Source organism: Monodelphis domestica, chromosome 1 (assembly GCF_027887165.1).
Source record: "Monodelphis domestica isolate mMonDom1 chromosome 1, mMonDom1.pri, whole genome shotgun sequence".
NCBI lineage: Eukaryota > Metazoa > Chordata > Mammalia > Didelphimorphia > Didelphidae > Monodelphis > Monodelphis domestica.
The window spans coordinates 349,606,039-349,633,614 of record NC_077227.1 but is presented as its reverse complement, the minus strand read 5'-3'; the positions used below and the strand labels follow the sequence as shown (position 1 = coordinate 349,633,614).

Below are 27,576 nucleotides of genomic sequence, written 5' to 3'. Positions count from 1 at the left end.
ATCCCAGTCACCATGATAAATGCTTTATCTTTTTTTTGTTTTGTTTGTTTGTTTTTGGCTTACTTTTTCCTCCAGTGATCTGTGCTAAATGAACGAGGAGCTCTGAGGCTTGAGTCCATACTCTTGTTCCCCTCTGGGAGACTTGTGGACCTAGGCCAGGGAATAAATCCAAGAACAGCTCTAGGTTTCTTAGCTGCTGGTCTGGATCAACTATGGATGGTGGGGAAATTTCAATGATCATTTCTCCAAGTTCCTTTTCTCAGGAAAATAGGTGTGGAACATGGATATGTATGGGCAAATGTGCAAAAATCTTCAGCTATAACTTTATGCCTTGTTATACCTTAGCTAAGTCATACTAAAGAGAATCTTCTGAAGGAAAAAATTCTAGAAAGGTCTTTAGCCAAAGGGCTCAACTTCCTCTACATCAAAAAATTCAAATTGACAAAAAACATAAATGTAACCCTAATTCCAAGTATAAGAAAGTCTTTGACAAGAGTTGATACCTTACTAAATAGAATTTATCCTTAAATATTTTAGGTAAATGTGTGATTTCATTGATTTAAGTACTTTTTTGAACAGGACAGATAAAAAATAATTAAGTCTCAGTAGCAACTAGGTTGCTCAGTGGTTAGAGAGTCAGGCCTAGAGACTGGAGGTCCTGGGTTCAAATCTGACATCAAATATTTCTTAGCTGTATCACCCTGGGCATGTCACAACCCCCCACTGCTTGGCCCTTATTGCTCTTCTGTCTTGGAACCAATATACTGTATTGATTCTAATACAGAAAGGTAAGTTGTTTTTTTTAAAGAAAAAGAAGAGAAATGGGTAAATTCTTTTCTATGTCTACCTATAACACTCCAAGGGAATCCAAGCAATACCTTTCTCTAGGTCTCCACACTATATGGGCATCAATTCAGCAGCCAGGCTATTGTCTGTTTTCTCACACTTCATGATCTGCTCACAGTCTCTTTCAGTCATACATCTCTTTAATATCTTTATAGCATCTTTTACATTCAATGTCTTTGGTGACATGCTGTAATTTATGGTATTATTGTCATTTGGATGACTTTTGAGTTTAATTGCTCAGCCAATGTGGAATTCTATGACCTCCATCTATTAAATATAGCACTACCAGAATAATATTGGTGTTTTATTTATTTTTTAAGCTGTATCAGAGCAATTAAGTGGCCCAGTGGATGGGGTGCCAAGCTTAGATCTTGGTTCAAATCTAGCCTCAGACACTTCCTAGCTGTATGACCCTAGCAAGTCATTTAGCTTCAATTGCCTTGGGGTTCTTCTGCCTTGGGGCTGATACTAAATATCAGTCCTAAAATAGAAAGTAAGGATTAAAAAAAAAAAAAGATGTATCTTTATTTTCTGGAAAAGTTTGAGGTCATTGAAAATCCTGTGTAATTTTCCAAATGAAGTTCAACCCATTCTTGTCCAATGTAATATTATGGTCTGGATGATTCTTCAACCTCTTGTTTTTTTTCTTGTGTATATAGTTATACTAAATTCTTTGAATGAATATGGATCTAATTTAGGAGACTACAGGGTTTTAGGGTTTAACGCAATAAGCACCATCTCCTCCATAACCAGAAACATCTGAATGACTTCACCACATATGGGCAGTCCTTCCATTTTCAATCTTAACTAGGCATCCTTCATGAAACTGGCAGGCATTTGACAAGCATATGTCTTCCTGGTTTATGCTTTTGCAAAGTTCTATCTGTTATCTCTCATAGTATCTTTTATGAGCCTTACATATGTATGAGAGATATCTTGGAACAAAGCCATTAAACTAACATTTTGCCCTATTGAATCAAGGACTTAGAATCTATATCTTACAGTTGGTTGTATGACTGTAAAGATGTCTTTGTCTGCTGTATACCTCCAATTGACAAGGACATCAAGTAAGTGTGTGTCTGCTGAAATAGTTTCTTAGCTCTTTTGGCCTCCTAATTGTGGTGGTCATTTTGCATCCATTTCACTTTGGTAGGTAGTGGTAATAGTACCTGTCTATGTTCTTTTCGGTTCTTTCTCTTTTCATATTTGGTAACATTTAAATAAGTAAGTCTAGACCTCTTTTAATTGCATCTTTTTGTTTTTATTTTTCTTCTAATTTGGTGGTGATCTTGACTTTTTTGCAATAATAAATCAATGTTCTAACTACATAAAGAGGTAATTTAGAAATGTTTCCCACATAAATAAAGACTATTTTCCCTCATGTTAAGATAGAATCCAACAAACATTGTGGCATGGTGGATAGAGAGTCATTCATTAATCAGGAAGTCCTGGATTTAAGATCTGCTTCTGACAAATTCCGACTGCATTATGTTAGGCAACTCTCTTAAAATGTTAAGTTGCAAATCAGGTGCTGACTCAAATTGGTAAAGAGAGTTTCCTATACCAACAAAATTGCATGTCTGCAACCTTCTCTGACCAAAAGCTTCCCTCTATCCTGCACCTCCTGACCCTCTTCTTTGACAAAGAAGCATAAAGTTTCTGCACAGTCTAAAAACTTTTGGCCACTTTCATTTCTTGATCTAAAACCATATTTTCTGAAATATTTTTGTATCTTCCCTTAAGATCATTCCTATGTTCTCTTCATTGAAATTACTGAGTACTAAGCTATATACTATGGAGCAGTGTTAAGTGGGTCAGTGGTTAGAATGCCAGGCCTGAAGACAGGGGGTCCTGGATTCAAATTTAGCCTCAGATACTTTTAAGCTATGTGATCCTGGGCAAGTCACTTAATTCCATTTGCTTAGTCCTTACTGCTCCTCTGCCTTGGAACTGATATTTTGTAGTATGGATTCTAAAACAGAAGGTAAGGGTAAAAAAAGATATATAATGCTCCTTTTTATGCACTAGATTTAGAATTGGGAACTAGGTTTAAAGCATAGACTGTCAGAGCTGTAAGAGATCTCAGAGGCAATATGATCTAACCTATTCTTGGCCAAGAATCCTTTCTATATCTTGAAAAGTGATCATCTTGCCTTTGCCTGAAGATATCTAATGATAGAGAATTCACTATAAGGCAGTCAATTCTACTTCTGGATCTCTTTGATAATTAGGAAGATTGTCCTTTTTGTTGTACTCAGTAACAACATGATGATCAACTGTGAATAACTTAAGTATTATCAAGGCAGGGATTCAGGAAAATTTCAAGAGACTCATGATAAAAAAGGATATCCAGCACCATAGAAGGAACAGATAATATGGATGAAGATGGAAACATGCCATTTATCACTTTATTTCCCCCATGACTTTTTCTGTAGTGTAAGCAATATGTGTCTTGTTTCACAACATGACAAATGGGAAAATATATATTATATGATAATATATGTACAACCTATAGCATATTACCTGACTTTTGGGGAAGGGGGAAAGGGTGAGCAAAAGGTCATAAAATTAATATTAAAAATTATATTGACATGTAATTTAGAAAAAATTGTAATAAAAGAGGATGTAAATGAAAGGGGGGAAATCCAAACAATAAAAATAAGAACATAAAGAAAGTGAAAAAAAGTTTGCTTCAATCTATACTCAGAGTCCAACAGTTCTCTCTATGAAGCAGATGATATTTTTCATCATAAGTCTTTTGGAATTGCCATCAATCATTGTACTGATCAGAGTAGGTAATTCTTTTATAGTTGACCATTGTTCAAATCTTGCTGTTGCTGTATACAATGTTCTCCTGGTTCTGATCATTTCTCTTTGCACCAGTTTACATAAGTCTTCCCAGCTTTTTGTGAAACCATCCTGTTTTTTATTTCTTATAGCACAATAGTATTCCATCACAATCATATACCACAACTTGTTCAGCCATTCCCCAATTGATGGGCATCCCTTCCATTTCCAATTTTTTGCCACCGCGAAAAAGAGATGCTCCAAATATTTTTTACATACAGATCCTTTTCTCTTTTATTTTATTTATTTGGTAAACAGATCTAGTAATGGTACAGCCGTGATGTGGGCACAGCAAAATTAGGATCTTGTCTGAAGAATTAACAGCTCAGACTAACTCCATGGCAAGCGAAAAAAAAGCTGTATTAAAAGAGAATCTAGCAATAGAATGGCTATAGGTATAAAGAAGGTAGGAAGTAAGGGATAAGGGAGGCAGGGAGATAAGGGGTTTTCAGGAATGCTTTTTATTTTGATTAGTTACTAAGGAAGGGGTTCTTCATTTAGGTGGTTATTGCCCTCTTGTGCCAAGGAACTGATGTCACTATGTCAATGGTCCACTTTAGTCTTCATACCTTAACCCACGATTCACAGCCCACTAGGGGAGCAAATTGCAACGTAGATGGAATTCTAATGATATATTAAACACCCCAGGGCAACTTTTGGTCAAATTTTGCTCTTTTCTGCACGAACTCTAAAGGCAATGATTGTGAAAATTGAGCATTGCTTGACCTAGTCCTGTGTGACTGGGAAACTTGACCCCCTTAATCAAGGACTTGGGTTTTATGATATAAGGAGTTTCCTCAGGATTGTAGATCTAAGCAACCCATATGTCTTATCTAAAAGGAGACCCCATACTAATCAACTAATTATTGTGTTTTTCACATTCTTCTGATTGTTTGCAGCTAATTGGCAGGGTTTAGTGGGACACTTCAGCCCATAGCATCTGGGTCAAAGTTATTAGGCCCAACTCTTTGAAGTAATCTCTTGCACACTAGCTGAGTGATTTGGGGCATTTAACCTTTTTCTGAGGCTCAATTCCCTCTTCTATAACATGAGGTTGACCTATATAATCTCTAAGTCTTCTTCCAATTCTAAATCATCTGATACAGTGAGTATATCCACACAAGATTCCTTACTTCATGGGATAGAGGACAATTTGAAATGTCTCCTCATGCTTCTTTTGCCTTGAGTGTAATGGGTGGGGGTTGGCCTTATTCACAGGATTCCCCATCCTTCTAGGATATCAGATAGGAAGTGCTCATCCTTCTCCTAGAGGTTTCCCTCTGGGCTGGGGATTCAGGGGCCCTCAAAGATCAACAACCCACACACAGGAAAGGCCCTTTGTGTAGTAAGGATAGTTCCACCCAGGAGTTTGAGTCATCACACTACTAGCCACCGGGGTGACCACAGGACAAGAGGAGCAGGAAGAGAGAAGAGCAGGTCAGCAAGCAGGGAGAGAAGGAGAGAGTAGAGCATAGGGAGAAGGCTTCTGAATAGCTTAAATGTGTTAGTCCAGCTCTATTTGTTGGGAGAAGGTCACAGGAGTAGAAAATAGCTCTAAAAAGTGGACATTGAGTCAGATTACAGATGAAGGCACAGAATCACAGAATTTTAGAGGAAGAAGGGACCTCAGTGGCCATCTAAATGTTTTCAAGGCTTCTAGTAGGAACTATTTGCCATTAGCCCCACTGTTCCCCATATTCCGGTGCAGAAAGCATATATACAAAGTTCCCACTTCCAGCCAGCAAGGGCAGGAGGGAATAACAAAGGAGCTTGGCAGATGAAGGGATGGGAGAGGGGCAGAAATAGCCTGTTTTAGTATTATAAATGATCATTTATATTAAATTATAAAATTGTTTCTTTTATTATGTGGTTACATGGTTATTGCTGTGCAAAGGATGCTGGATTTTCCATCAAAGGACAGAGATTCCTGTCCTGGTTCTCTCCTTGGCTACCTGTGAGACCCCGGAGAAATTCAATCTCTTTGAGCCTCATTTTCCTTTAAAGGAGAGGGTTGGATTGGATGACCTTGAAGATTCCCCTCCACTTCTACCTCATGATCTAAAAAGCCATTTTGGAAATAATCCTCATGGTTTCTCACCTCACAGTCAGAATGTTTCTACCTCACCTCCCAAATCCCACTACTTCCATTTATCTCTGCGTAAATTTCCTCATCAGGAAGGTGAGGTTTGCCAAGGTATTCCATGGTCAGTTCTGAACATGGGTGTGGATGCCTTTTCAGCACAGTTCATGCTTAGCTAGATTTCTCTTCCCTGGAAATGTTTTCTTTCCCTCCAATTCCCCAAACTAGTCAGGGAAACAACCTAGATGCTTCTTTTTCTCCATCAAGTGTTGACCATGCAGATGTCTCATTTGAAAAGAAAATAGTGAGCTTTTGTCATTCTAGGAAGAGAAAAAATGATATTCATGGCAAAAAGCCAGGTTTTGGATTCTGAGGACCTTTCTTTGAATTATAGCTCTGTCGCTTGCTACCTGTCTTACCTTAAGCAAGTCTCACTTTTCCTCATCTGTAAAATGAGAGGATCAGACTAAATGGTTGTTAAGGTCCTTGCCAGCTCTTTGAACCTATGACTTCCTGCAATCTGGAAAAAAATTCCTAGAGGTCAGTGGTATTTTCTGAATGTATACTCCCTAAAGAAAGGTTCCTGTTTCACATAATAATAGTAGTAACTAGCATTTATATGACACTTGAAGATTTTCAAAGAACTTTACACATCTCATCTGATTCTCACAATAACCTAGGAGATAAAGACTACTCTTGTTCATCCCCATTTTACAGATGAGGAAACCAGGACTGAGAAAAATTAAGGGAATTACCCAGAACTACACAGCTAGGAAATATCTGAGGTAGGATTTGAACTCAGATCATTCTGACTCAAGTCCGACATACTAACCACTGCTCCACTTAGCTGCCTCAGAAAATAAGGAAGAAATGTATAACCATTAGAGCTGTCAAAAAATGGAATAGGCTGCTTCATGAGAGAAGAAGCTCACTGGAGGCCTTAAACTGAGAGCGAGAGACTCCTTGGAAATGTTGAAGATTTTAGTAGCTATCTTTGGAGGCCCCTTCCAGTTCTGAGATTCTCTGGTTCTCTCAAGAGGTTTTCTTCCTCCTTTGACTTCCCTTCTACCACTCCCTTCCCCCAAACCCCCCAAAAATACCAATCCTAGCTCCACACCACAACAGGCTGACTCAGGTCCAGCTGCAAGGAAGGAAAAAAAAAAGTGCTGGGGAAAGAACACTGACAGAAGCCATTCTAGGGAGATCAGCAAGTGCCTGCCACTGCCAAAGAATCTATCCAAGATATCTCTAGGCTTCCTCCTCAGTTCTAGTGACCTCAAATTCAATATTTTAAACTATTCTTTTCCTCTTAAATCAACTAGCATCCTTCTATTCCTATAATGGTTCCAGAAAGGTAGAGGCTCAAGAGGGAAGAAGTCTTTTTCTCTTCTCTCCTCTCCTCTTGCATTCCTTCCCTTCCCTTTTCTTTTTTCCTCTCTTTTCTTTATAAAATGGTAATACGCAGAGAAAAGATGCTAAACTGCATTGGTAGAGGGAGTTTCCTCATCTGGGAGTTCTCTATACTGGTGAAATCATAGGCCCAATCTCTATTTTTATATCCTCCCCTGGCATGAGAAAGGTCACTGCAGGTGTTTAATAATTTTGTCATCTCATTCTTCCTTGTTTACCTATATTGTGCACTACATCTATTAGTTTCCTGATGCCCATATAGTCCTCAGATTTCCAAACCTTACCCACCAAACACACACAGATAAAGGTAAGGAGCTAGAGCATAATATATTATGCTTCAGCTGAAGTGAAAAAAAAAACAGCTAAGGCAGCAATCATGATCAAAAGCAAAGCAAAAGCAAAAACATCTAATTAAAAGAGACTAATTTCCCTAATAAATATCGATGCAAAAAATGTAAGTAAAATGCTAGCAACCAGATTACAGCAACATATTACAAAGATCATACATTATGACCCAGTGAGATTTATACCAGGAATGCAAGGCTGGTTCAATATTAGGAAAACTATCAGCCTAAATTATATGGTTATCTCAATAAATGGAGAAAAAGATTTTGACAAAATACAACATCATTCTGATTAAAAATACTACACAGCATAGAAATAAATGGAACTTTCCTTAAAATGACAAGTATTATTTGCCTAAAACCTTCAGCAAGCATTATTGGTAACAAAGGTAATGTAGAAGCCTTCACAGTAAGATTGAGGTGAAGCAAGGATGTCTATTACCACTATTCAATGTTGTACTAGAAATGCTAGCTGTAGCAATAAGAGAGAAAAAAGAAAATGGAGGAATTAAAATTGGTAATGAGGAAACAAAACTACTACTCTTTGCAGATAATATAAAGGTATACTTGGAGAATCTTAAAGGATTGACTAAAAAACTAGTTGAAATAATTCAACTTTAGCAGTTACAAGTTATAAAATAACCCCATGTAAATCATTAGCATTTCTATATATTACCAACAAAGTCCAACAGCAAGAGATAGAGAAATTCTATTTAAAATAAAGGTAGGGGGCAATTAGGTGGCTCAGTGGATTGAGAACCAGGCCTAGAGATGGGAGGTTCTGGGTTCAAATTTGGCCTCAGATACTTCCTAGTGGTGTGATCCTGGACAAGTCACTTAACCTCCATTGTCTAGCTTTTGCCATTCTTCTGCCTTGGAACCAATATACAGTATTGATTCTAAGATGGAAATTAAGGGGTTTGAATAAATAAACAAAATGAATGTATATGGTATAATATACTTGGGAGTCTACCTGCCAAGACAAACCCATAAACTATATGGACACCATTAAAAACACTTTTCATATACATAGTGTCAAATCTGAACAATTGGAAAAATAGTAATTGCTCATAAATTGGCTGAGCAAATATAACAAAAATAGCAATTTTACTTAAACTAATTTATTTATTTAGTGCCATACCAATAAAGCTACCCAAAAATATTTTATTGGCCTTGAACAAATAATAACAAAATCTGGAAAAGAAAATTGTCAAGAATCTCAAAGGAATGAATAAGAAAAATTATAAAATGGCTTAGCCATATCAGATCTCGAATTGTATTATAAGATGGTAATCACCGAAACAGTCTGGTACTGACTAAGAGACAGAATGGTAAATCAGTGATTAGGTACACAAAACACACCTACAGTAATTTACTGTTTGATAAGCCCAAAGATTCCAGCTTTGGAAACAAGATACCACAATTTGACAAAAACTGCTGGGAAAACTAGAAAGCAGTTTGACAGAAACTAGGAATAGACCAACATCTCAAACCAAATGCCAAGATAAGGTCAAAATGGGAACATGATGTAGACACATAGTGATACCATAAGCAAATTAGAGGACTATGAAATAGTTTATCATATTTCTTGATAAGGAAAGAATTTAAGACCAAACAAGACAGAGAACATTATAGGAAGTAAAATGGATAATTTTGATTATATTAAATTAAAAATTTTTTTGCACAAACAAAACCAATGCAGCCAGATTAGAAGGAAAAGCAGAAAACTGGGAAGGAAAATATAGCAAGTTTCTTTGATAAAGGTCTCATTTCTCAAATATATAGAGAATTAAATCAAATTTGTTAGAATACAAGTCATTATCCTTATTTGATAAATGGTCAAAGGATATGAATAGGCAATTTTCAGAAGATGAAATCAAAGCTATCCATAGCATATAAAAATGCTCTAAGTCACTAGTGATTAGAGAAATGCAAACTAAAACAACTCTGAGATATCCCCTCATACCTCTCAGATTGGTCAATATGTCAGAAAAATGATAAATGTTGGCAAGATGGAAAATTTGGGAGATTAATGTGCTGTTGGCTCCAACCATTTCTAAGAGCAATTTTGAGCTATGCCCAAAGAGCTATAAAATGTTGCATATTCTTTTACCTAGTAATACCACTACTAGGTCCATACCCCAAAGAGATTTTTTTTTAAAAAAAAGGTAAAGGACCTAAATGCTGGGTATATAGTAGCTCTTTTTTGTGGTGGAAAAGAACTGGAAATTGAGGGGATGGAGGAACAAATTGTGGTATATTATTGTGATGGGATACTATATGCTATAAGAAATGAGGAGCAGAATGCTTTCAGAAAAACCTGGGAAGACTTACATGAATTAATGCAAAGTGAAATGAGCAGAACCAGGAAAATATTGTACACAGTAACAGCAATATTGAACAATGATCAACTATGAATGACTTAGCTATTCTCAGCTATACAAAAATTGAAGACAATTCCAAAGGACTAATGGTGGAAAATCTAACTATCTCCAGTGAAAGTATTGATGAAGTTTGAGTGCAGATTGAAACATGCTATGTTTTACTTTCTTTATGTTTTTTTTTGGCATGTGTTTTCTTTCACAACATGGCTGTACATATGTAAACTATATCAAATTATTTGCTTTCTCAATGAGAAGAGAGGGGAGGGACAGAGGGAAGAAGAAAATTTGGAATTAATCATTCAAAATTTTAAAAATAAAATTTAAAAATAATTTTTATGTGTAATTGGAGAAAATAAAATATTTTTTAAAATAAAAAATAAAGAAAAATCTTCTCTCTCTTTTTGCTTCCATTATCCCAGAAACCCAAGTACCAAGTACGCTGGAAGATCATTGAGGCCTGTGAAGGGAATAACTACATCTTCATTGATCCTACACAACTGCCCTATAATGAGAAATGGGAATTCCCCCGAAATAACCTGCAGTTTGGTGAGACCAGAGAGGCATCCATCTAGATCAGAGAGTCAGGAGGGTGGTTAGACCCACAAGCTAGTAAAGGAGAAAGTCTAATAATCCTGCCCTTTAGCCCAGGGCATTCTCATAGGTACAGACTGATTTAGGGAGATATGGGTTCCTGAAAGAAGTGGGGCTTAGGGACCCCAGCTCCTATTGAAGGGAAAAAATTATCCTAGCCACTATTACCTGTTAATCTCCTTAGGTATACTTCAATTACTCAAAAGGGTTCTGCTGCCCAGCAAAGACATATACAGTAAGGACAGTCTAGTGCAATCACAAAATAAGACTATGGGTTACCCTGATTGTGCTCACTTTAAAGTAGATTTCACTCTGACTTATTGGGTATGTGCTGAAAGTATAAAACATTTTTTAAAAGTGATTCACAGTTTAAGGCTGTTTGGACAGAGCTTCAGCCTAGGAAGGAATCAGAAGACCTGGGGTCCAAGCCCATAACTCCGTGTATGAACTTTGCCAAACCACTTACCTTCTCTAGGTCTCAGTTTCCTCCTCTGTAAAAATTTTTCTCCTCTGAATTTCTTTCTTAGTTTTCTACTTCTAGGAGTTATTTTTCAAGAATTTTATCTCCTCTGAACCCATTGCCTCTAATCCCAGGCTGTTTATGTGACTCTCTTCCCCTCCTCAGTTCTGTAAAGTATTTACCTCCTAGCTTACCTCAGCTTGACATCCAAATAAGTTTGCCTCCACAGAGATGAGTTGAACATCTTGACTGGGAAATTTGCTGTTCTTGATCATGTTACCCTTTGTATTCCCATGAGAGCTCTGAATAGATTATGTTGCTGACAGGTAAGACCCTGGGAGCTGGAGCTTTTGGGAAAGTAGTGGAAGCCACAGCCTTTGGTCTGGGGAAGGAAGATGCTGTCCTCAAAGTGGCTGTGAAGATGCTGAAGTGTGAGTAGGGTCGCAGGGTGAAGGGTGGGACCTGGGAGGATTCAGGGTAAATCGCAAGGTAGCTAAGGAACCCCAGAAGGTAGGGGTTGGGAAACCCAAAGTGAGAGAGAGGAGTTGGGGGAAGTCAAGAGTGAAGGGCAGAGGTTGGAGGAGTCCCGGGTGAAGGACGGGGACTGACTGAGCAGAGACTGAAGGGCAGGATCTGCAGTTGGACCTTCAAAAGTCATCTCAAGAGCTAGCTCTCACCTTTCTCTCCCTAGTGACTAGATTGTGGGAAGGCAGCTCTAAGCTCTGTCCCCCTTGGGCCTGGCATCTCCAAAGGTTAGCCTGGTAGGAACTGGACATCAGGATTCTTGGGCTCTCTCATACACTAGCTTTTTGGTCTCTTTCCTCTCTCTTGGTCTTAAACTTTTGGCAGCCCCCTTGCTTATCTCTCTCTCAGGGTGTTGGGCCCTGGTTTTAGGAAAGGAGTCTGAATTGTGTCTTCAGGCTGGAGGAGGCAGGTATGAACGAGAACCACAGGCCCAGGCTTGGCTTTTGATGGCACCTGATATCCTTGTTATAAGCACAGTAGCACTTTCTCAGTCTCACACTGCCCTCTCCTGGTGTCTTTCTGTCTCTATCTTTGTCTCCATCTGTGTCCATCTCACTGGGTGTCTGTTGGTATTCTCACTCTTTCCTTTTTCTTTCTCTGTCTCTATCACTCTGACTCTCTCCCACTTTGGCTCTCTCCTCTTTTTTTCTCTTTCTGTCTCTGTCTCCTCTTTCTCTTTCTCTGTTTCTGTCTCTTTGTTTCTCTCTCTGGCTGTCTGACTATCTCTTCTTCCTTTGTTCCTTCCTTCCTCACTCCCTCTCTCCACCTCTTCCTTCCTTCCTTCCTTCCTTCCTTCCTTCCTTCCTTCCTTCCTTCCTTCCTTCCTTCCTTCCTTCCTTCCTTCCTTCCTCCCTCCCTCCCTCCCTTTCTCTCTCTCTCTCTCTCTCTCTCTCTCTCTCTCTCTCTCTCTCTCTCTCTCTCTCTCTCTCTCTCTCTCTCTCTCTCTTCCTCCCTCCCTTTCTCTTTCTTTCTTTCTTTCTTTCTTTTTCTTGGTCTCTGTCTCTTTGACTGATTATCCTGATGTGTGACTCTCTTCTTGTGTATGTGTCTTTCTCCCTCTCCTCTTCTTCTGCCTTGACTGATCTCTATTTTGCAGCCACTGCTCATGCAGATGAGAAGGAGGCCCTCATGTCTGAACTGAAGATCATGAGCCACCTGGGGCAGCATGAGAACATCGTCAATCTGTTGGGAGCATGTACCCATGGAGGTGAGAGGCACACTGTGATCTCAGAGGCAAGTCAGAGAGACTCCCTCTTGGAAAAGAGTCCAGCAGACAGAAATAACAGAGAGCTATGCTCCAAATACAGAGACTCTCAGAATTATAGGATCACAAGATGATGCAATATCATCTCTAGGTTAAAGATAAAAATAACTTCCCCAAGGGCATACAACTAGTAGAAGCATAGCAGTGACTTGAACCCATCTCCCCTGGCTTCCCATCCAGTAGGATTCCTTCTATTCACCATGAAGACTGCAGTCTCCAGAGTACTCAACATGTGCTCAGACTCTTCCTCATCTTCCTCCCAAGAATGAGTGTGCCTACTGGTCTCTCCCACTCTAGGCCCAGTCCTGGTCATCACAGAGTATTGTCACTATGGTGACCTGCTCAACTTTCTACGCCGTAAGGCAGAGGACATGCTGGTGCCAACCCTAAGTGCTGAGCCTGATGGAGGCCCCGGGTACCGGAACGTCCATCTGGAGAAGAAATATATGCATGGGTAAGGACACAAGGTAGCCTGGGATAGGGTGGAGGGCCATGCCATACGAGTCCTCGAGTGACTCATGAGGAAGGGAGAGAAAGGCCAGGCTGTACCAACCTTTGTTTGCCCGTCTCTGCCATGAAGAATAGCCACTCTAACTCATAGAGCTCACCTTTAATTTTCCAGCATCTCAGTGAATCAATCAATAAGCATTTATTAATTACCTGCTAAGTGCCAGGCACAGGGTGGGAGAGGAGATCCATAGAGATGAAGATGGTACATAGAGACAAGAACAAAACAAAAGGGAAAAAAATCCCTGACCTGAAGGAGTTTCTGTTCTAACAAATGTCCCAAACAACCCTAAATTTCTCATTGGCTTTCGGATGTAGCCTACTCTTTGGGGGAGGGGATCAGAGCAGGCCTAGGGCAGGAATGACAAAGCTTAGAGTAAGTTACACGCTAATCGAATAAATAACTCCCATTACTCTTCTCTGGTTGTTCAGTGTTTCCTTTAACCTAAATCTTAAGTGGACTGAGGATTGAAAATTTTCCTAGGTGGCCATTTCCTTAAAAACCCTGGGCCCAGGGCAGCCAGGTGACTGAGCAGATAGAGAGCCATGCCTGGAGTCAGAAGGCCCAGGGTTCAAATATGGCCTCAGATACTTCCTGGCTAAGTGATCTTAGGCAAGTCATTTAATCTTGGAACTGACACTTAGTATTGATTCTAAGACAGAAGGTAAGGGTTTAAAAAAAATACACCCTAGACCACTTGAATCTAGGACAAAAGTGTCTGGAATGACCAAAAGAGAACGGCAAGATGAGGGTGGGCGAGGCCTTGTCCTGGCCTGAAATGGCCCTTTGTCAGCCCTCCCTGCCCCTACCTGCCTGGGGTAGTGACAGCACCTTCTCTAGCCAGGGCCTGGACACCTACGTGGAGATGAGACCCGTCTCCTCCTCCTCTTCTGGCTCCTTCTCTGAGCAGGGTAAGAAGAGGTGAAAGCAGGGTGGGGTCTGGGGGAAGGGTGCATTCAAGGGATTTAGGGGAACAGGGACAACGATGGGGAGTGGAGAGTGCAACCCCTTCAGCAAACCGCCCTCTCTAGAGCTGGATCAGGAGGATGGACGGCCCCTAGAACTCTGTGACCTGCTCCGTTTCTCCAGTCAAGTGGCCCAGGGCATGGCGTTCCTCGCCTCCAAGAACGTGAGTGTCTGAGGTGTGACCCCAGCGGTGTGGCCCACCTCTCCGGGAGAGGGCGCTGAGGCCAGATTAGTGTGGGCTCAAGAGAGGAGGCTACTAGGTAGGAGGGAAGGCTGGGTCTGAGAGAGCATGTGGAGAGGCCAAAAGGGGAGGCCACAAAGCATGAGTGTACAGAGGCATCGTTTCATTCTCTCAGCCTCTAGCGAGCTAGTCTAGGGCTATGTATGACAGGTGCACGCCCATGTGTGTTCTAGTAGAGCGAGGGCTGGAGCTGAGGGCTTTAGTGGGCAGGGAAGTCGTTTCTGAGGTCTCCTCTCCCTCCGGGGGAGACCCCACGTCCTGATGGTGACCGCAGGATCTCAATTCTTGCAGTGCATTCACCGGGATGTAGCTGCCAGAAACGTGCTGGTGACCAGCAGGCGAGTAGCCAAGATTGGGGACTTTGGGCTGGCGAGGGACATCATGAATGACACTAACTACGTGGTCAAAGGCAATGTGAGTAATGTGAAAGGGGTGTGGAACAATGGCTTAGAGTCAGAGCTGGGAAGAGTGGGAGCGGGAAGGCTCCGTGGGGGCTCCTCCCCACTCCCAGGCTCTGTTGCCCCCTTGGAGACAGACTGGGTACTTCCTGTGTCTAGGCTCGCCTGCCTGTGAAGTGGATGGCTCCAGAAAGCATCTTTGATTGTGTCTACACCGTGCAGAGTGACGTCTGGTCCTATGGCATTTTGCTCTGGGAAATCTTCTCCCTGGGTAAATAGGGCAGCTGGGATGCCCAGGATCCCATCAAGCAGGATGGGGAGCCTTCTCTGGGTTTAGGTCTGTCCTTGGGATAGTCCTTTCTGTTCTAGTCTAACTAGCCCTTGGGACCACCATTCCATCACTTATTTAACATCTTTGGAATTATAGGCTGGGTTTGGGGGAAGACAGAAACAATATAAAATTTGATACCTTCTCTGTTGCAGGTATCTCTCCCCTAATGCTGAAGTGGAAAGCATGCCCATGCAAGTGTTGAAAAAGACGTAGAACAAAGTAGCTACCACTCTCATCAGGGTCTTGATTTTTACAGGTTTGAGCCCTTACCCTGGCATCCTGGTGAACAGTAAGTTCTACAAGTTGGTGAAGGAGGGATATCAGATGGCTCAGCCCAACTTCTCTCCCCCAAACATGTGAGTTCAGACACTAGGAAGGATTTGGGTATGTAGTTCTCTCAGGGTCAATAGTCAATGATCAAATATTGGCCTTATACTCCCCCACCCCCCATTAGGTATTTACTTATGCTAACATATCTAATCTTCAAGACCAAGTTTAAAATGCCAACTCCTTTATGGAGTCTTCCCCAACATCTTCCTCCAAACCTCCCACAATTAGCAAGCGGCTGTGAGGAAAGCACTTTGTAACCCTTAATGCAGTCCAGGGATTCTATTCTTTATTCTCTTCTTTGGGCACCTACTTTGCAGAACCCTCCAGGAAGTTCTTATGGAATTGAAGGGATTTGAGTTGGGTCACGAAGGATGACTTGGGGTTGGGGAGACCGCATTCCTGGTGGGGAGATCTGGAATAGGCAATGAAGATGCGGTAAAAAGATGAGTGAAATTTCTTGGGCTTTTCTTCCTGTTCACCAGATACAGCATTATGCAGGCATGCTGGGACCTGGAGCCCACTCGAAGACCCACCTTCCAGCAGATCTGTTCCTTTCTTCAAGAGGAGATGGATGCTACTAGTAAAAAGCAGGTAAGCTGGGGTCAGGGGAGGGAGGCTAGCATAAGTGGTACTATGTGAACCTGAACAGGACTAACTGGCTCTCCTCATCCATCTTCTTCCTCAGGACTATGCCAACCTACCCAGTAGTGGCAGCAGTGAGGAAGAAGACAGCGTCAGTGAGCCGCTGGACTGTTGTGACCAAGTAGACAGCAGCCAGCCCCTATTGCAGGCCAACAACTACCAGTTCTGTTAAGTCAAAGAGTATCTACCTCTTGCTTCTCTAGATTGCCTAGTTCCTCTGTGGAAGGGCCATCCTGAGGCAAGAAGAGACTCTCGATGATTTAGTTATTTCACTGAAGGGCTGAGCCCAACTATGAAGCTCAGGAATATAAAATAGGTTAGCTATTTCCCTGGGAATGCAGTTATTTTTGTATGTCAGGGTCAGAGTGGCACAGGATGGCTGTGACCTTTCTTGGCCTTTCTCAACCCACTGGTGCTATAACAGCCTATTTTGCCATCTATTGCTAAATATCATCTTAGCAAATTTATCTTTTTCCTCTCCCCACTTAAATAATTTCTACCTTTATGGCTAAGAATTCCTCTCACTTCTTTCCCTGTGGAAGGCTAAACTAGTTCTCAGGAATTGAAACATTGCTTAATTGGGTGTGGGTTGAGGTTCAAAATCCAAACATTACTGGAGAAGCAGCAAGGTATGGAGTATAGGATGCAGAATCAGAATCAGAAAGGCCTGGGTTTCAATCTGTCTTGTATGGCCCTAGGCAAGGGCCTCTCTCATCTATAAAATGATGAAGTTGGATTCCATTATCTCTAAGGTCCCTTCTAGCTCTAAATCTACAAGCCTGTGGGAACAGGAACAAGCCTGGGTAGGCAGGAGTGGCAGGGCAGAAGAGCATCATGTCCAGAAAGTGTCAGCCATCAGTAGTAGTGAAGGTGTTCCTCAGAGAGGTTATACTTATTATCCCTACTCAGCCTAAGGCTTACATGTAGCATTTCTGCCACAAATAACTCCAGGGATACACTTCCTTGGGGAGGCACCACAGCAAATTAATTTTGTGAAAGTTTGTTTCTGTGTTTTGTTCTGTTTTGGTTAGAGTTTAAATGATGGGACTACTTGGGCTTCCTTTCATAGCAGATTACATGCTGCTTAGAGTTGTTTTGGCATTAAAAAGTCCAAGATCTAATAATGTCAGGACTTACCTTCTTTAGTCCTTTGAGTTACCAGGCATTGCTTTGAGGGCTGGCTAATGTTGGCATTTGGCTGGCAGGTCCGAAATGTACCCGAAAGCATTAAACTAAGCATTAAACTAACAGTCATCTCACAAGATGGCAAGGTCATGATTAAACTAACAACATTAACTCATTCAAGCCTCTGGAGTTTTTCACATGTAAAACAACAGAACAAACCAACCCCTACCTCCACCCCTTTGTCAGACAAGCTGAAATCCATTCCCCTGGTGCCAGAACTGCCCTTTCCTCTTGATGTACCTACAGTTAGTTACCTTTTTCAATCCTGACCTCTTGTGGTGATGTGATGCCCTCTAAAACACTGAAACAACTGCCACAGTTCCAAAGGATAAAAAACAGTGCCAGGTGTGGGCACCCACTGGTATCAATGGCATGACATGGGTCAAGGGTGCCTCCAAGATAAAATAAACTAATCTAGAGATGCTAAGATCCTGGGTTCATGGGCATTAGCTTTAGTCTGTTCTTTTGGGAATAGCTCAGTTTAGCCCCTCTTTCTCCCTGGTGTAAGACCACCCATTCACCAATCATATCTCACCCACACAAAGTTCACAATCTGACTTCTGCTTCACCCCAAAATGGATAATTTATTAAACTTTATCATTTGGGAAAAAAAAATCACCAACTCCTCAAATAAATTAATCAAAAAATGGCAGACTCCCATACCAAAATGGCCTTGGGTGGGTGGACCAGTTCTGCCATTCTTACAGTCCAGTCTGCTTCCCCTTCATGGAAGGGATGTTCATCGACACATGTGTGCCATAGCTCCTCTGCCCTTGCCCCACATCCTCCAGGCCCAATGTCAACCCTGTAGCTAAGTCCCCATCAGCAGAGTGTGTATGGGAATGTAGAGGAGGATGAGGCTGGGAAGAAAAGGAAGGGGGACTTTCTTCCTCAAAGCTACAGTTGGGAATGATGTAGGCAGACCCAAGAAACAGAAATGGGAGAAGCTGGGTGCCCATGAGCCAGCCAGGCCCTAATTAATTACTTTTCAGGGGAGGACTCTGGCTTCCCACTGCTGCTCCCTAAAACTGCTTTCAGATTTGGTTTCTATTATAAGAAAAGACTTAGGCCATGAATAGGACATAGCACCAGAAAGAATAAAGTGCCCAAAGGGGTGGGAGCTGGAAATCACAGCACTAAAGCCTGATCGAACCATGCAAAACCTGCAAACCATGCAGGGTTTCTAGATGTCCTCTCTCAGAGCCAAGGATGAAAGATATAGTGAGAGCTTCCTAAAAAACAAGGTTGGCAAATCTGGGATAGTGAATGCTCATCCCAGCAGGAAGGGCTATCTCAGTAACAGTCTGTTTCTTGACCTCCTGTCCTGACCCATTGCTTCCCCCAATATATAGATAGGAGCCCAAGTCCCACCACACATTCCTGGAAAACTTGGCTCCTGGGGGTGGGAGGGAACAGAGGCAATTACAGCCTGGCTTTGACATCCTAAGTGCTATTCCATGGCTAGAAGTGGATTCTGAAGCCTCCACCACCATCTAATGAAGGTGGTACAGAACTCTAAAAGGAAACAGTCTCTACAGGGGGGCTTCTTGCCTTCCCTGAGAACAGAGGGAAGCACATGGCTCTTTGGTCATCACAAGCAGTCAAAGGCAAATGGCCTCTTTCTCACTGGAAGGCAGAGGAGAGTCACTGCCAGCGCACTGGATGTATCTGCCTGGGGGTACCCCCCCAGTATGGCTTGAGACAGAAGGAGTAGCCCCTGTGGGGAGGAGCTGGCTTACTCAGAAGCCTCCCTCTCTTCCCCCTGAGCATCCAAATCTTCTTCCTCAATTTCAGTCTTGATCTGTGCCACCCCCAAGCGATAGAGAGTATCTCGAATCACCACCTCGCCTGGCTGGCAGCTCTGTACAATGTCCTGAATCTGCCGGTTGACAATCTCTCGGCTGGTGAGGAAGTCTATGAGGCGGTTGTAGAGGTAATAATGAGTGGCATTGTCAAAGGTGACAGGTCGCTGGCGAATGTTGCTTGTCTTGCTGTCTGCAATGGCGGTGAGGACAGCTTCGTAAGGTTCCAGCTCTCGGCACAGGGAGAGAGAGTGGTGCCTGGAGCTAGGGTCACTTGGGTTGTTTGGGTCTGTTCCAGTGTGGACAATGCGCCGGGTGGTGGTTTTGGTGACTGGGTGCTGGACTGAGTGCTCGGCTACCGTCATGTCTACAGTGTAGTGTCGGTCCAAAAGTTCTGGGCAGGACATGTACTGCAAGACACACAGGGAAAGCAACATTCACAACAGGAAATAATTAGTAAATGCAGGCCACAGATCACAATGGAAAAGCGGAAGTTGTTTATCTGGGGAGGTAGATGTTCTTCCTTCAAGCAGTATGGGGTGCAGCCTGTGTATTTAGTAAGGGATCAACACTTGAGGAGGAGGAGGAGGAGATTAATGAGGAAAGTCTCTACCTCCTTCAATGTGTCTTTGATACTTAACTACAATTTAACTGTTGTGGATATTTCTTTCCCCAATGCTGATCTTAATTTCCCCATGCCTTAGTAAATAGTCTACATGAATTGGTGCAGTCAACATAAATTTTTGTCAACTGTCTGCCTATATCCATGAACTTTTCTGCCAGAGTATGATATTCTTTTGGCAGAGCCTTTGAGAAGACAGGGTCTTTTTGTAGGTGTGCAAGATTGTGAAGTTAATGTGCCAATGCATACTTTGGCCAGGTAAAGGACCCTTAATATAATGAGGCATTAAACTCATAAACATCAGTCATAGAATGACCATCATGTCATATTCCCAATATCCCACAAAGCAAGTAGCTGGTTCTATTCCTAGCAATTTACTTTCTTAAAAGGTTCATATAGTAACACTCAGCATACTATAATGGAAAAATAACCAAAATGAAAGTGAATAGGCTTGGGTTCTCTTGATTTTCATGTTCTGCTAATTGGTTGTATGATCTTGGCCAAATCACTTTAATAACACAAGATGAAATAGGAAAGATGTGACACAGATAAGGACTGGTAACTAAGTTCAACATGAAAAGGTAAATTTGTTCTTTGTGGCCCAGGGCTATGTACCAAGGTCCCCAGATAACTCACTATTGGCGGCTCTGTGGGGTTGGAGAAGCAGCCCTGGTTCTTCCCCCACATCTGGCTGGTCAGTTCTGGGTAGCACAAGTCAGCACACAAGGCCACTGGGGTGGCCAGATCCACTACATACACGGGAGGCCAATGGCGTGAGGAGGTGAGCAGGTCCACATGGTCACGAGCACTTTCCCCTCGAACCAGGTATTTGGAGCCACATATCACCTGAGGCCAGAAGACACAAAAACACAGATGGAGTACTTGACCAGAATCAGTTTAAGAAATAGCACAATGACTGAGGATATCCCAAAGTTATTAATGCTTTCCAAGATAAAAAGGAAAAAATCCCAGTCTGAAGCAAGAGGCTTCAAGTCAGTGCAAATTCTATATCCACCTCCCTATCATTCTTCCCTCCCAACTAGTTTCTTACCCAGTGAAACTACTAAATCTTAATGTTCCATGGGTCATCTCGTGGTACCATGAAGCAAATAGTTTTCTTAGTTGTCACATAGTCCTAATTCTACATGATTCTAGAAAGTTCCTGGCTTAATATCTCTGCCAAAAGAACAAGATGTGAATCCCAAAACCACCTCTGCTATTCCTGCTTACTCCAAACAGCCACGGATTCCACAATCAAGGAACTAGGTACCATTCACCCCCACTAGCAAATTTCCTTACCTGGTGGGGACACACCTTGTAGATTTTGCCCCCTGTAAGGTGGGATGGAGGTTGTCTAGCTCCTCCCCCATTCTGTATTGATTCATAGAGAGCCAACAAGGAATAACAGAGCTGATCCTGGAGAACAAAAGGAAAAATAAAAGAATTGCTACTTTGGAACCTGGATCCAGGACAGCTTAGTGATCTTCCCTTTTGGAAGACTGTACTTGAATTTCCCTGGCCTTGGATGCTGGTGTATAGGACTGCACACTTTGTTTTTGACTGTCTAACACTCTATGAACTGTAAAGCTCTGCTTGCCCTACCAACACTCTGTGCTTTGCAGCACAAGAAAAAAGGAGACAGACCCAGGGACATAAATTTTAAGTGTTGTTTTTTTTTAATCACTAAAATGGAAGTGTTGATACTGTGTATTTTAATTCTGCAAAAACTAACGATCTATATGATAACTAATTATTTGGCTGACTTCAGTGCCACTAGCCAAAGCCTTGATGAGTCTTTGAGACCACAGCCTTGTAAACAAGGCCCTCAGTGTCACCGGTGCTGCGTACCAGAATCCCTTCTTACCACTAGGATATCAGCAGGAATATTCTACAGCTGGTTTTGAATATAAAATGACCTTATAAAAAACATGAAAAGTCCTAAAGAACTTCACTTTGTGTTTCACTTTTAAGACCAAAAGAATAAAGCTCATTTCTTTCCCAAATTTTGATACTGTGACCTACCTCAGATTGCAATGCCCCAAAGCCCTGCTGCTAAAGGAGAGAGACCCAAAATCTCTAGGAAGGCTCTGTGGAAGTGAATTCATCAGGCTAAGCTCACATCACCTGATCAATTCAAACTAGGTCTGTCAGACACACCAATGTGCATTTTAAAAAAGTATGTGTCTGTGCCCTTTTTGCACACTGCAGTCTCTAAAAGTCCCTCTGTGACTGCCAAGTCATACCAATCTAAGTCTAATTGACAGGGCTGGGATTTCAGTCAGTTTCAGCTATTCTAACAGACTGCTTGAAAACCCTTAAGGGTAATAACCAGATGTGTTCTTAAAAGAAAAAAAGAAATGAAAGATTTCCCAAACCTCCAAACCCAATGACAAGTACCTTTCCCCTTCCTCTTAGTATTGGAGACCTGACTTGGGACTACTGACTCTCACTGGCATGAAGTAGTCGGAATTCCCAGAACCCTAGAACTGTATGTTAAACTTTTGTATCCAGCATTTTAAGTAGCAAATCTAGTACATTCCTACCCAGTGTTGTTGTATGTGGCTTGTTTAATACATATGAACTTTTTGGAGTTCATATATAGGCAATGAGCACATATTTTGTGTAGATAAGAGAACTGGCAGGGAACAACAATTCTAAGCACAAGTTTTATGCAGGCTATAAAAATGAGAACTGTACAAAGTGAAAGTCTGTCTAACAAGCAGTGAAGAAGCAGAGAACCTGACTGAAAGGCAGACAGGCCAGAAGCATTTATTAAATACTATGTGCCAGACACTGTACTAAGGACTAGAGATACAAAGAAAAGCAAATATATGTTGCTTGCCCTCAAGAAACTCACCCTCTAAGGGGGAATACAACCCCTAAGCAAAATTTAAAGCAAATATATAGAACACATATACTGAGCAGCTAGAAGGTAATCTCAGACAGGCATTATCAGTGAGGCAGACTGGTAAAGGTCTCTGGAAGAAAGTGGGATCTGAGTCATATCTTGAAGGAAGTCAGAAGGCAAAGGTGAGGAAGGAAAACATGGGGGCCAGTGAGTGAAAATACAGTCAGAAGATGGAGTGATTTGTACAGAAGTCAGCAAGAAAATCAGTGTCACAGAGCATATGGAGGGATACTGACCAGAAGGCTATTGCAACTGTCTGGGCATGAGATGAGGAGAGCCTGTCCTGGGGCAGGAGCTATGTGAGTAGAGAGAAGGGAACATACATGAAAGATGCTTTGAAGGTAGAAATAAAACTGAAAGACAGACTCTATGTGTGAGAGGAGGAGGATGATCCCATTGATAGGTGAAGCTGTCCACTAACTTCACAAAAGTTCCTAGTGGGTAGAACACTCAGAAAGGGGGACCAGGGACTGAGAGAAAAATGGGTGACAGGTTAAAGTCTAAGGGAAGGAGATCATAAGGCAATAAGAAAGACACAAAGATAAAGAAAGATCCAACATGAAGTAGTCAGACAGCAAATTAGCTCTGATGGAATAGAGATTAACCCTTAGCCCAACATACTAGTGTTTTTATTGGGGTTAAAACAGTACAGGAAGAAGGGAGAATGATAATTAGACAAATGATCTGATACATTAACATTTTGAGGTAACCATCCCAAGATACAAACAACCAGATCCAAGGACAAGAGGTATAGCTAATGCCCAAATCAGGAGTTCAAATGGCCTAAGCCTAAGCCTAAGGCATCTAAGCTTGTTTAATACAGATGTTAATTGATTGTTATTGGCAAAATAAGGACACTAAGATAGCTGCTGGTCCATCTTCTGGAGTGTGGCCTCAGGGAAGGGTTAGGAATTTGAAATGGTTACTGTTTAACTTAATTCAAGGTTACAGAAACCAATCATTAGAAATATCTTAAGAGTCTGCTTTTTGAGCACCCCTAAAATATTATCACAATTAGTATATGCCTGGACTTCTACAATAGGAATAAAGAATTTTCAAAAAAAGGAGGGCTTGGGGGAAAGATAATGAAGTTTGTTTTGGACAAGCTGAATTTGAGGGGCAGGAACAAAAGACGTCTGGTAATGCAAGAAGAACTCAGGAGAGGTTGGAATGGATATCAAGATTTAGGAATAATGTGTACAGAAATGATCATTGCACACATGGGAGCTAAGGAGACCTTCAAAAGAAAGAGTAAAAAGGGAGAAGAGAGCCCAGGTCAGACCCTTGGGAGACACCTGTGCTTAGTGAACATAGCCTCAATGAAAAGTCATCAAAGGAGACTCAGGAGGAACCGGGAGGGAGAAAATCTAGATGGAAGAGAATATTTAAGAGAAAAGTGCAATGGACAAAGTTATAGGCTACACTGAAGCAACTATAGTCTCTCTTGGGCTTGAAAAAGCTAACCTAGGGTTACTTTTGCTTTATTGTTTTTTAGGCGTCTCTTTTTAAATTCCTTAGAAAATAGCCATGGGGAGAAAAGGCACATGGGAAAAGGCAAGGTTTACCCATTGAGGAAAGCATGCTTCACTTTTTTGAACAATTAAAATAATTTATTCTAACTGAGGCAAACATTCAAACTCTGGAGAACCTCTATACTCAACTCACCTTTGTTTCCTCTTCCCCCCAAGGAATACCACATAGCTCCAGAAAGTGCTGTAGCTGCTCTTTGCTATAGGAGCCAATCTCTTCCAGCTTCAAAGTGCTTTCCTGAAGTAGCCTCACCAGAGAGCTACCATTACCTGTGAAAGGATGGGGGCAGTAAGCAGGGGAGGAAAGAAGAATGTTTGTCAGCCACAGGCAATGTAATGAGGCTTGGAACAAGGAGGCTCATACAGTAGTTAAATTTAGGAAATGAAACCTTAGATCTTCCTTATGCTGTAAGGATGGTAAGCACCAATGGCAAATAACTATGCCACTATTCTAGGGTTTTATTTCTATTTTAAGTTCTTTGAAACCTAATAGCAGGACTACATTCCCAAAGACATGGGAACTGCTCCCAGACACATAACCCAAGCCAAGAACCCAGATTTATACTATAATGGTCTATAACATTTTTGAGTTCTGAAAGAAACAGAAAGCCCCAAGGACAAATGGCCACCCAAGTGACTGAATTCTTACTCCATTCAATTTTAATGGCCACCAGCTAGAAAACTAGACCCCATTGTCTAATACTTAGCTGGCCAAATACTCAGATATCTTTGACATATATCTCTGAGTCAAAGTGCCTACAAGGTTGCTATAAAGGCTTTAGTGCTCCTACTTCAGCTCCTCATGTGTTGTTTAGAAGCCTCTTCCATATGTATTTTTATTCTCTACCCTCTGCTTTTAAAGCTGAAGAAGTAGGGGCATCCTTGTAAAGACACCATCAGTAGTCACTAACAGAAATATTCTGTTAGGCTACAGACACAAACTACTTATTGATTAAAAGCACTTTCTGAGCATTATTATGACTAGTTTGCTCAAAAGGGATGTATCTACAATCTTGACTTAAATTTCCAAAGGATCATAAGTACTCTTAATGTTTGGTTCTGAGACAACCTTACCAGGAATTGACTGTACTTCTAGGTTCTTGTCCTTTTCAGTGTTGACAACCACAGGTCCTCTCATCAATGGTGGGAAGAAGGGGGCAATGACAGAGGCATCAAATTTGGTGATAGGGATGCTGGCAGGGAATGCCATCTGTTCAATCACTTCAGTCTCCATTGTGGACCAGAAATCCTCTACATTCACCTCACTGGAGCCCAGGAACTCTGGCCAAGTGAACTAAAAGGTAAATTTGAAAATGGTTACTCAATAAGAAGATGCCTTTTCTCATCAGGGAAACCACGTAACCATCTGAATTTCAAAACTTTGCAATTATAAGGTTCTAAGACTAAGAGCTAGAAAATACCTTACAGATGATCTAGTGACTAGATTCTAATTCAACTAACTAACTTACTTTGCAAATGGGCAAAGAGAATTTTTTTAAAAAGGGGATGGAGGAGATAAATATGCACTGAAGACAGCAAAAAGGAGAAGGCATAGTGAGTAAAGAAGACAGGATTATCTTTCCATTTATTGAGAAGGCAATTAAATAGGCAGTATTAGAATTTCTGAACCCAGCAGGTCTTTGAGGAAATCAAAAACAGTTTCTTTGCGCCAGGAATTGCTGATTAGACCAATGAATACTCAAGACTAATGAGAAATTATTAGTCAGCATAATTAACATGTTCATTGACAGACAACCAACAGTAGACTGGATGCCAAGAGAAAAGACAGGTCTAAGCTATGATTAATCCCTGAAAGGGCGATGACATAAGATTAAAAAAGTAAAAACCATATGCAGAGCTTAAAGTCTAGCTTTGCAGAGATTCTTAAATCATACTTTCTGTTTTACACCTTAAATACGGATCCTATAATTTTAGATAAAAATTGTTCTATAAGTGTTCCTTAAGAAGTCATATATCTCCAATGGGCATTGAGGGAGTTTAAATGAAGGGGAAAAAAGATCCTGAGGGCAGGGTAGAACAGCTCTGTTATGGTCTGAAGAAACAAGGGAGAATAAAAAGAGGAATACCCTAGAGTAGAAATGAGAAAAAAAGGGGATGGAACTTATTAATTCTCATAATTTGGGTAGGTGAGAAGACTATACAAACAGAAAAAGGGATCAGGAGAGTTGAACATAAGATACATCTCTTTCTAGACAATAGGGAACTGGACATACACATACATACAATTTAAAGTAGAAAGTATTAAACTCAACAAGAAATCAAATGGGGATGGGAGAAGGTAGGTTAAAAAGAATAATAACAGAGGAGAGGGAACATACTCAAGCAAAACAAACTTGCTGATTTTAAAGGGAAGGATTAAAAGGGAAGAAAAAAAGAAATTAAATAGAATCTTGAGATGGGGTGGGGCACCTTAGATTGCCTCTCAGACAACTGGGGAATGGCTGAACAAATCATGACATAAGAATGTAACAGAATATTCCTGCACTGTAAAAAATAATGGCAAACTATTTCAGAGAAACCTTGGTAGTATGGAAAAATAATAATAGTAATAACAACAACTACTAGAATTTATATAGTGCTTACTATATATTGGCACTGTGCTCAATGTTTTACAAATATTATTTCATTTGATCTTTACAACAACCCTGAGAGGTAAAGTGCTATTGTCCCCATTTTGCAGTTGAGGAAAATGAGATAAAACAGGCTTTCCTGACTCTAGGTCCAACACTAATATCCGCTGTGCCACCTAAATGCCTATAGTATGGATTGACACAAAGGGAAATGAGTAGAAACAAAACAATTTATATAAGGACATAACTTTGCAAAAAAGAAGGCAAAACCAAAAAACAAGAATAAAAGAAATTGCCTAACTTTGAAAGACTCAAGAACTCTGACCAGAGCAATGATCAACCAAATCTTCAGAGGACCTATCTGATGAAGCATGTCACTCATCTCTACACAGAGAAGTGGACACAGAGCACAATTTATATATTATATATTTTTAGAAAGCAAGCACTGTGAACGTTATACAGCTTGATACAGAATCCCCTTTGTTTTCTTCCATTTTTATGAAAATCCTTCTTTTTGATGTTTAAATTCAGAAAAAATAAATTTTGTTGGAGTTCTATATTTGGATATGTTTAGTGGGAGATACCTACTGGTCATCTAATATATAATGCATGGTCAAAAAGCAGTACCCTTTAAAGATCACAACCTTACAGCAGTGTGCTGCTCCAAGGTATTGGAGCACAGGCACCCTAAGCCAGAATGTGTTCTCTTTTGAGCAGTGGTAATGGCCCCTGAAGGCTCCCAAAAGAGCACTTCAGTGAAGGATACTAGGAG

The 27,576-nt window shown here is 41.2% G+C and overlaps 2 protein-coding genes across 2 annotated transcripts in view; one reads left to right on the top strand and one right to left on the bottom strand.

Annotated features, from left to right (window-relative positions):
• The window catches only part of CSF1R (colony stimulating factor 1 receptor), a 50,298-nt gene extending 32,831 nt beyond the window's left edge, over positions 1–17,467 (top strand). The window contains exons 11-21 of the mRNA XM_007473859.2: positions 10,331–10,457; positions 11,289–11,393; positions 12,584–12,694; positions 13,049–13,205; positions 14,100–14,170; positions 14,291–14,388; positions 14,758–14,880; positions 15,024–15,135; positions 15,452–15,551; positions 16,008–16,116; positions 16,211–17,467. Coding sequence (XP_007473921.1) covers positions 10,331–10,457; positions 11,289–11,393; positions 12,584–12,694; positions 13,049–13,205; positions 14,100–14,170; positions 14,291–14,388; positions 14,758–14,880; positions 15,024–15,135; positions 15,452–15,551; positions 16,008–16,116; positions 16,211–16,339 — 1,242 coding nt within the window. The 3' untranslated portion in view covers positions 16,340–17,467. The remainder of the gene's footprint in view (positions 1–10,330; positions 10,458–11,288; positions 11,394–12,583; positions 12,695–13,048; positions 13,206–14,099; positions 14,171–14,290; positions 14,389–14,757; positions 14,881–15,023; positions 15,136–15,451; positions 15,552–16,007; positions 16,117–16,210) is intronic.
• Positions 17,468–17,916: 449 nt separating this feature from the next.
• HMGXB3 (HMG-box containing 3) overlaps positions 17,917–27,576 on the bottom strand; it is a 59,655-nt gene continuing 49,995 nt past the window's right edge. Inside the window, exons 16-20 of the mRNA XM_001378776.5 lie at positions 25,288–25,507; positions 24,350–24,483; positions 21,076–21,192; positions 20,413–20,622; positions 17,917–19,564 (exon numbers count right to left, since the gene is read on the bottom strand). Of these exons, the coding sequence (XP_001378813.2) occupies positions 19,088–19,564; positions 20,413–20,622; positions 21,076–21,192; positions 24,350–24,483; positions 25,288–25,507 (1,158 nt within the window). The 3' untranslated portion in view covers positions 17,917–19,087. The remainder of the gene's footprint in view (positions 19,565–20,412; positions 20,623–21,075; positions 21,193–24,349; positions 24,484–25,287; positions 25,508–27,576) is intronic.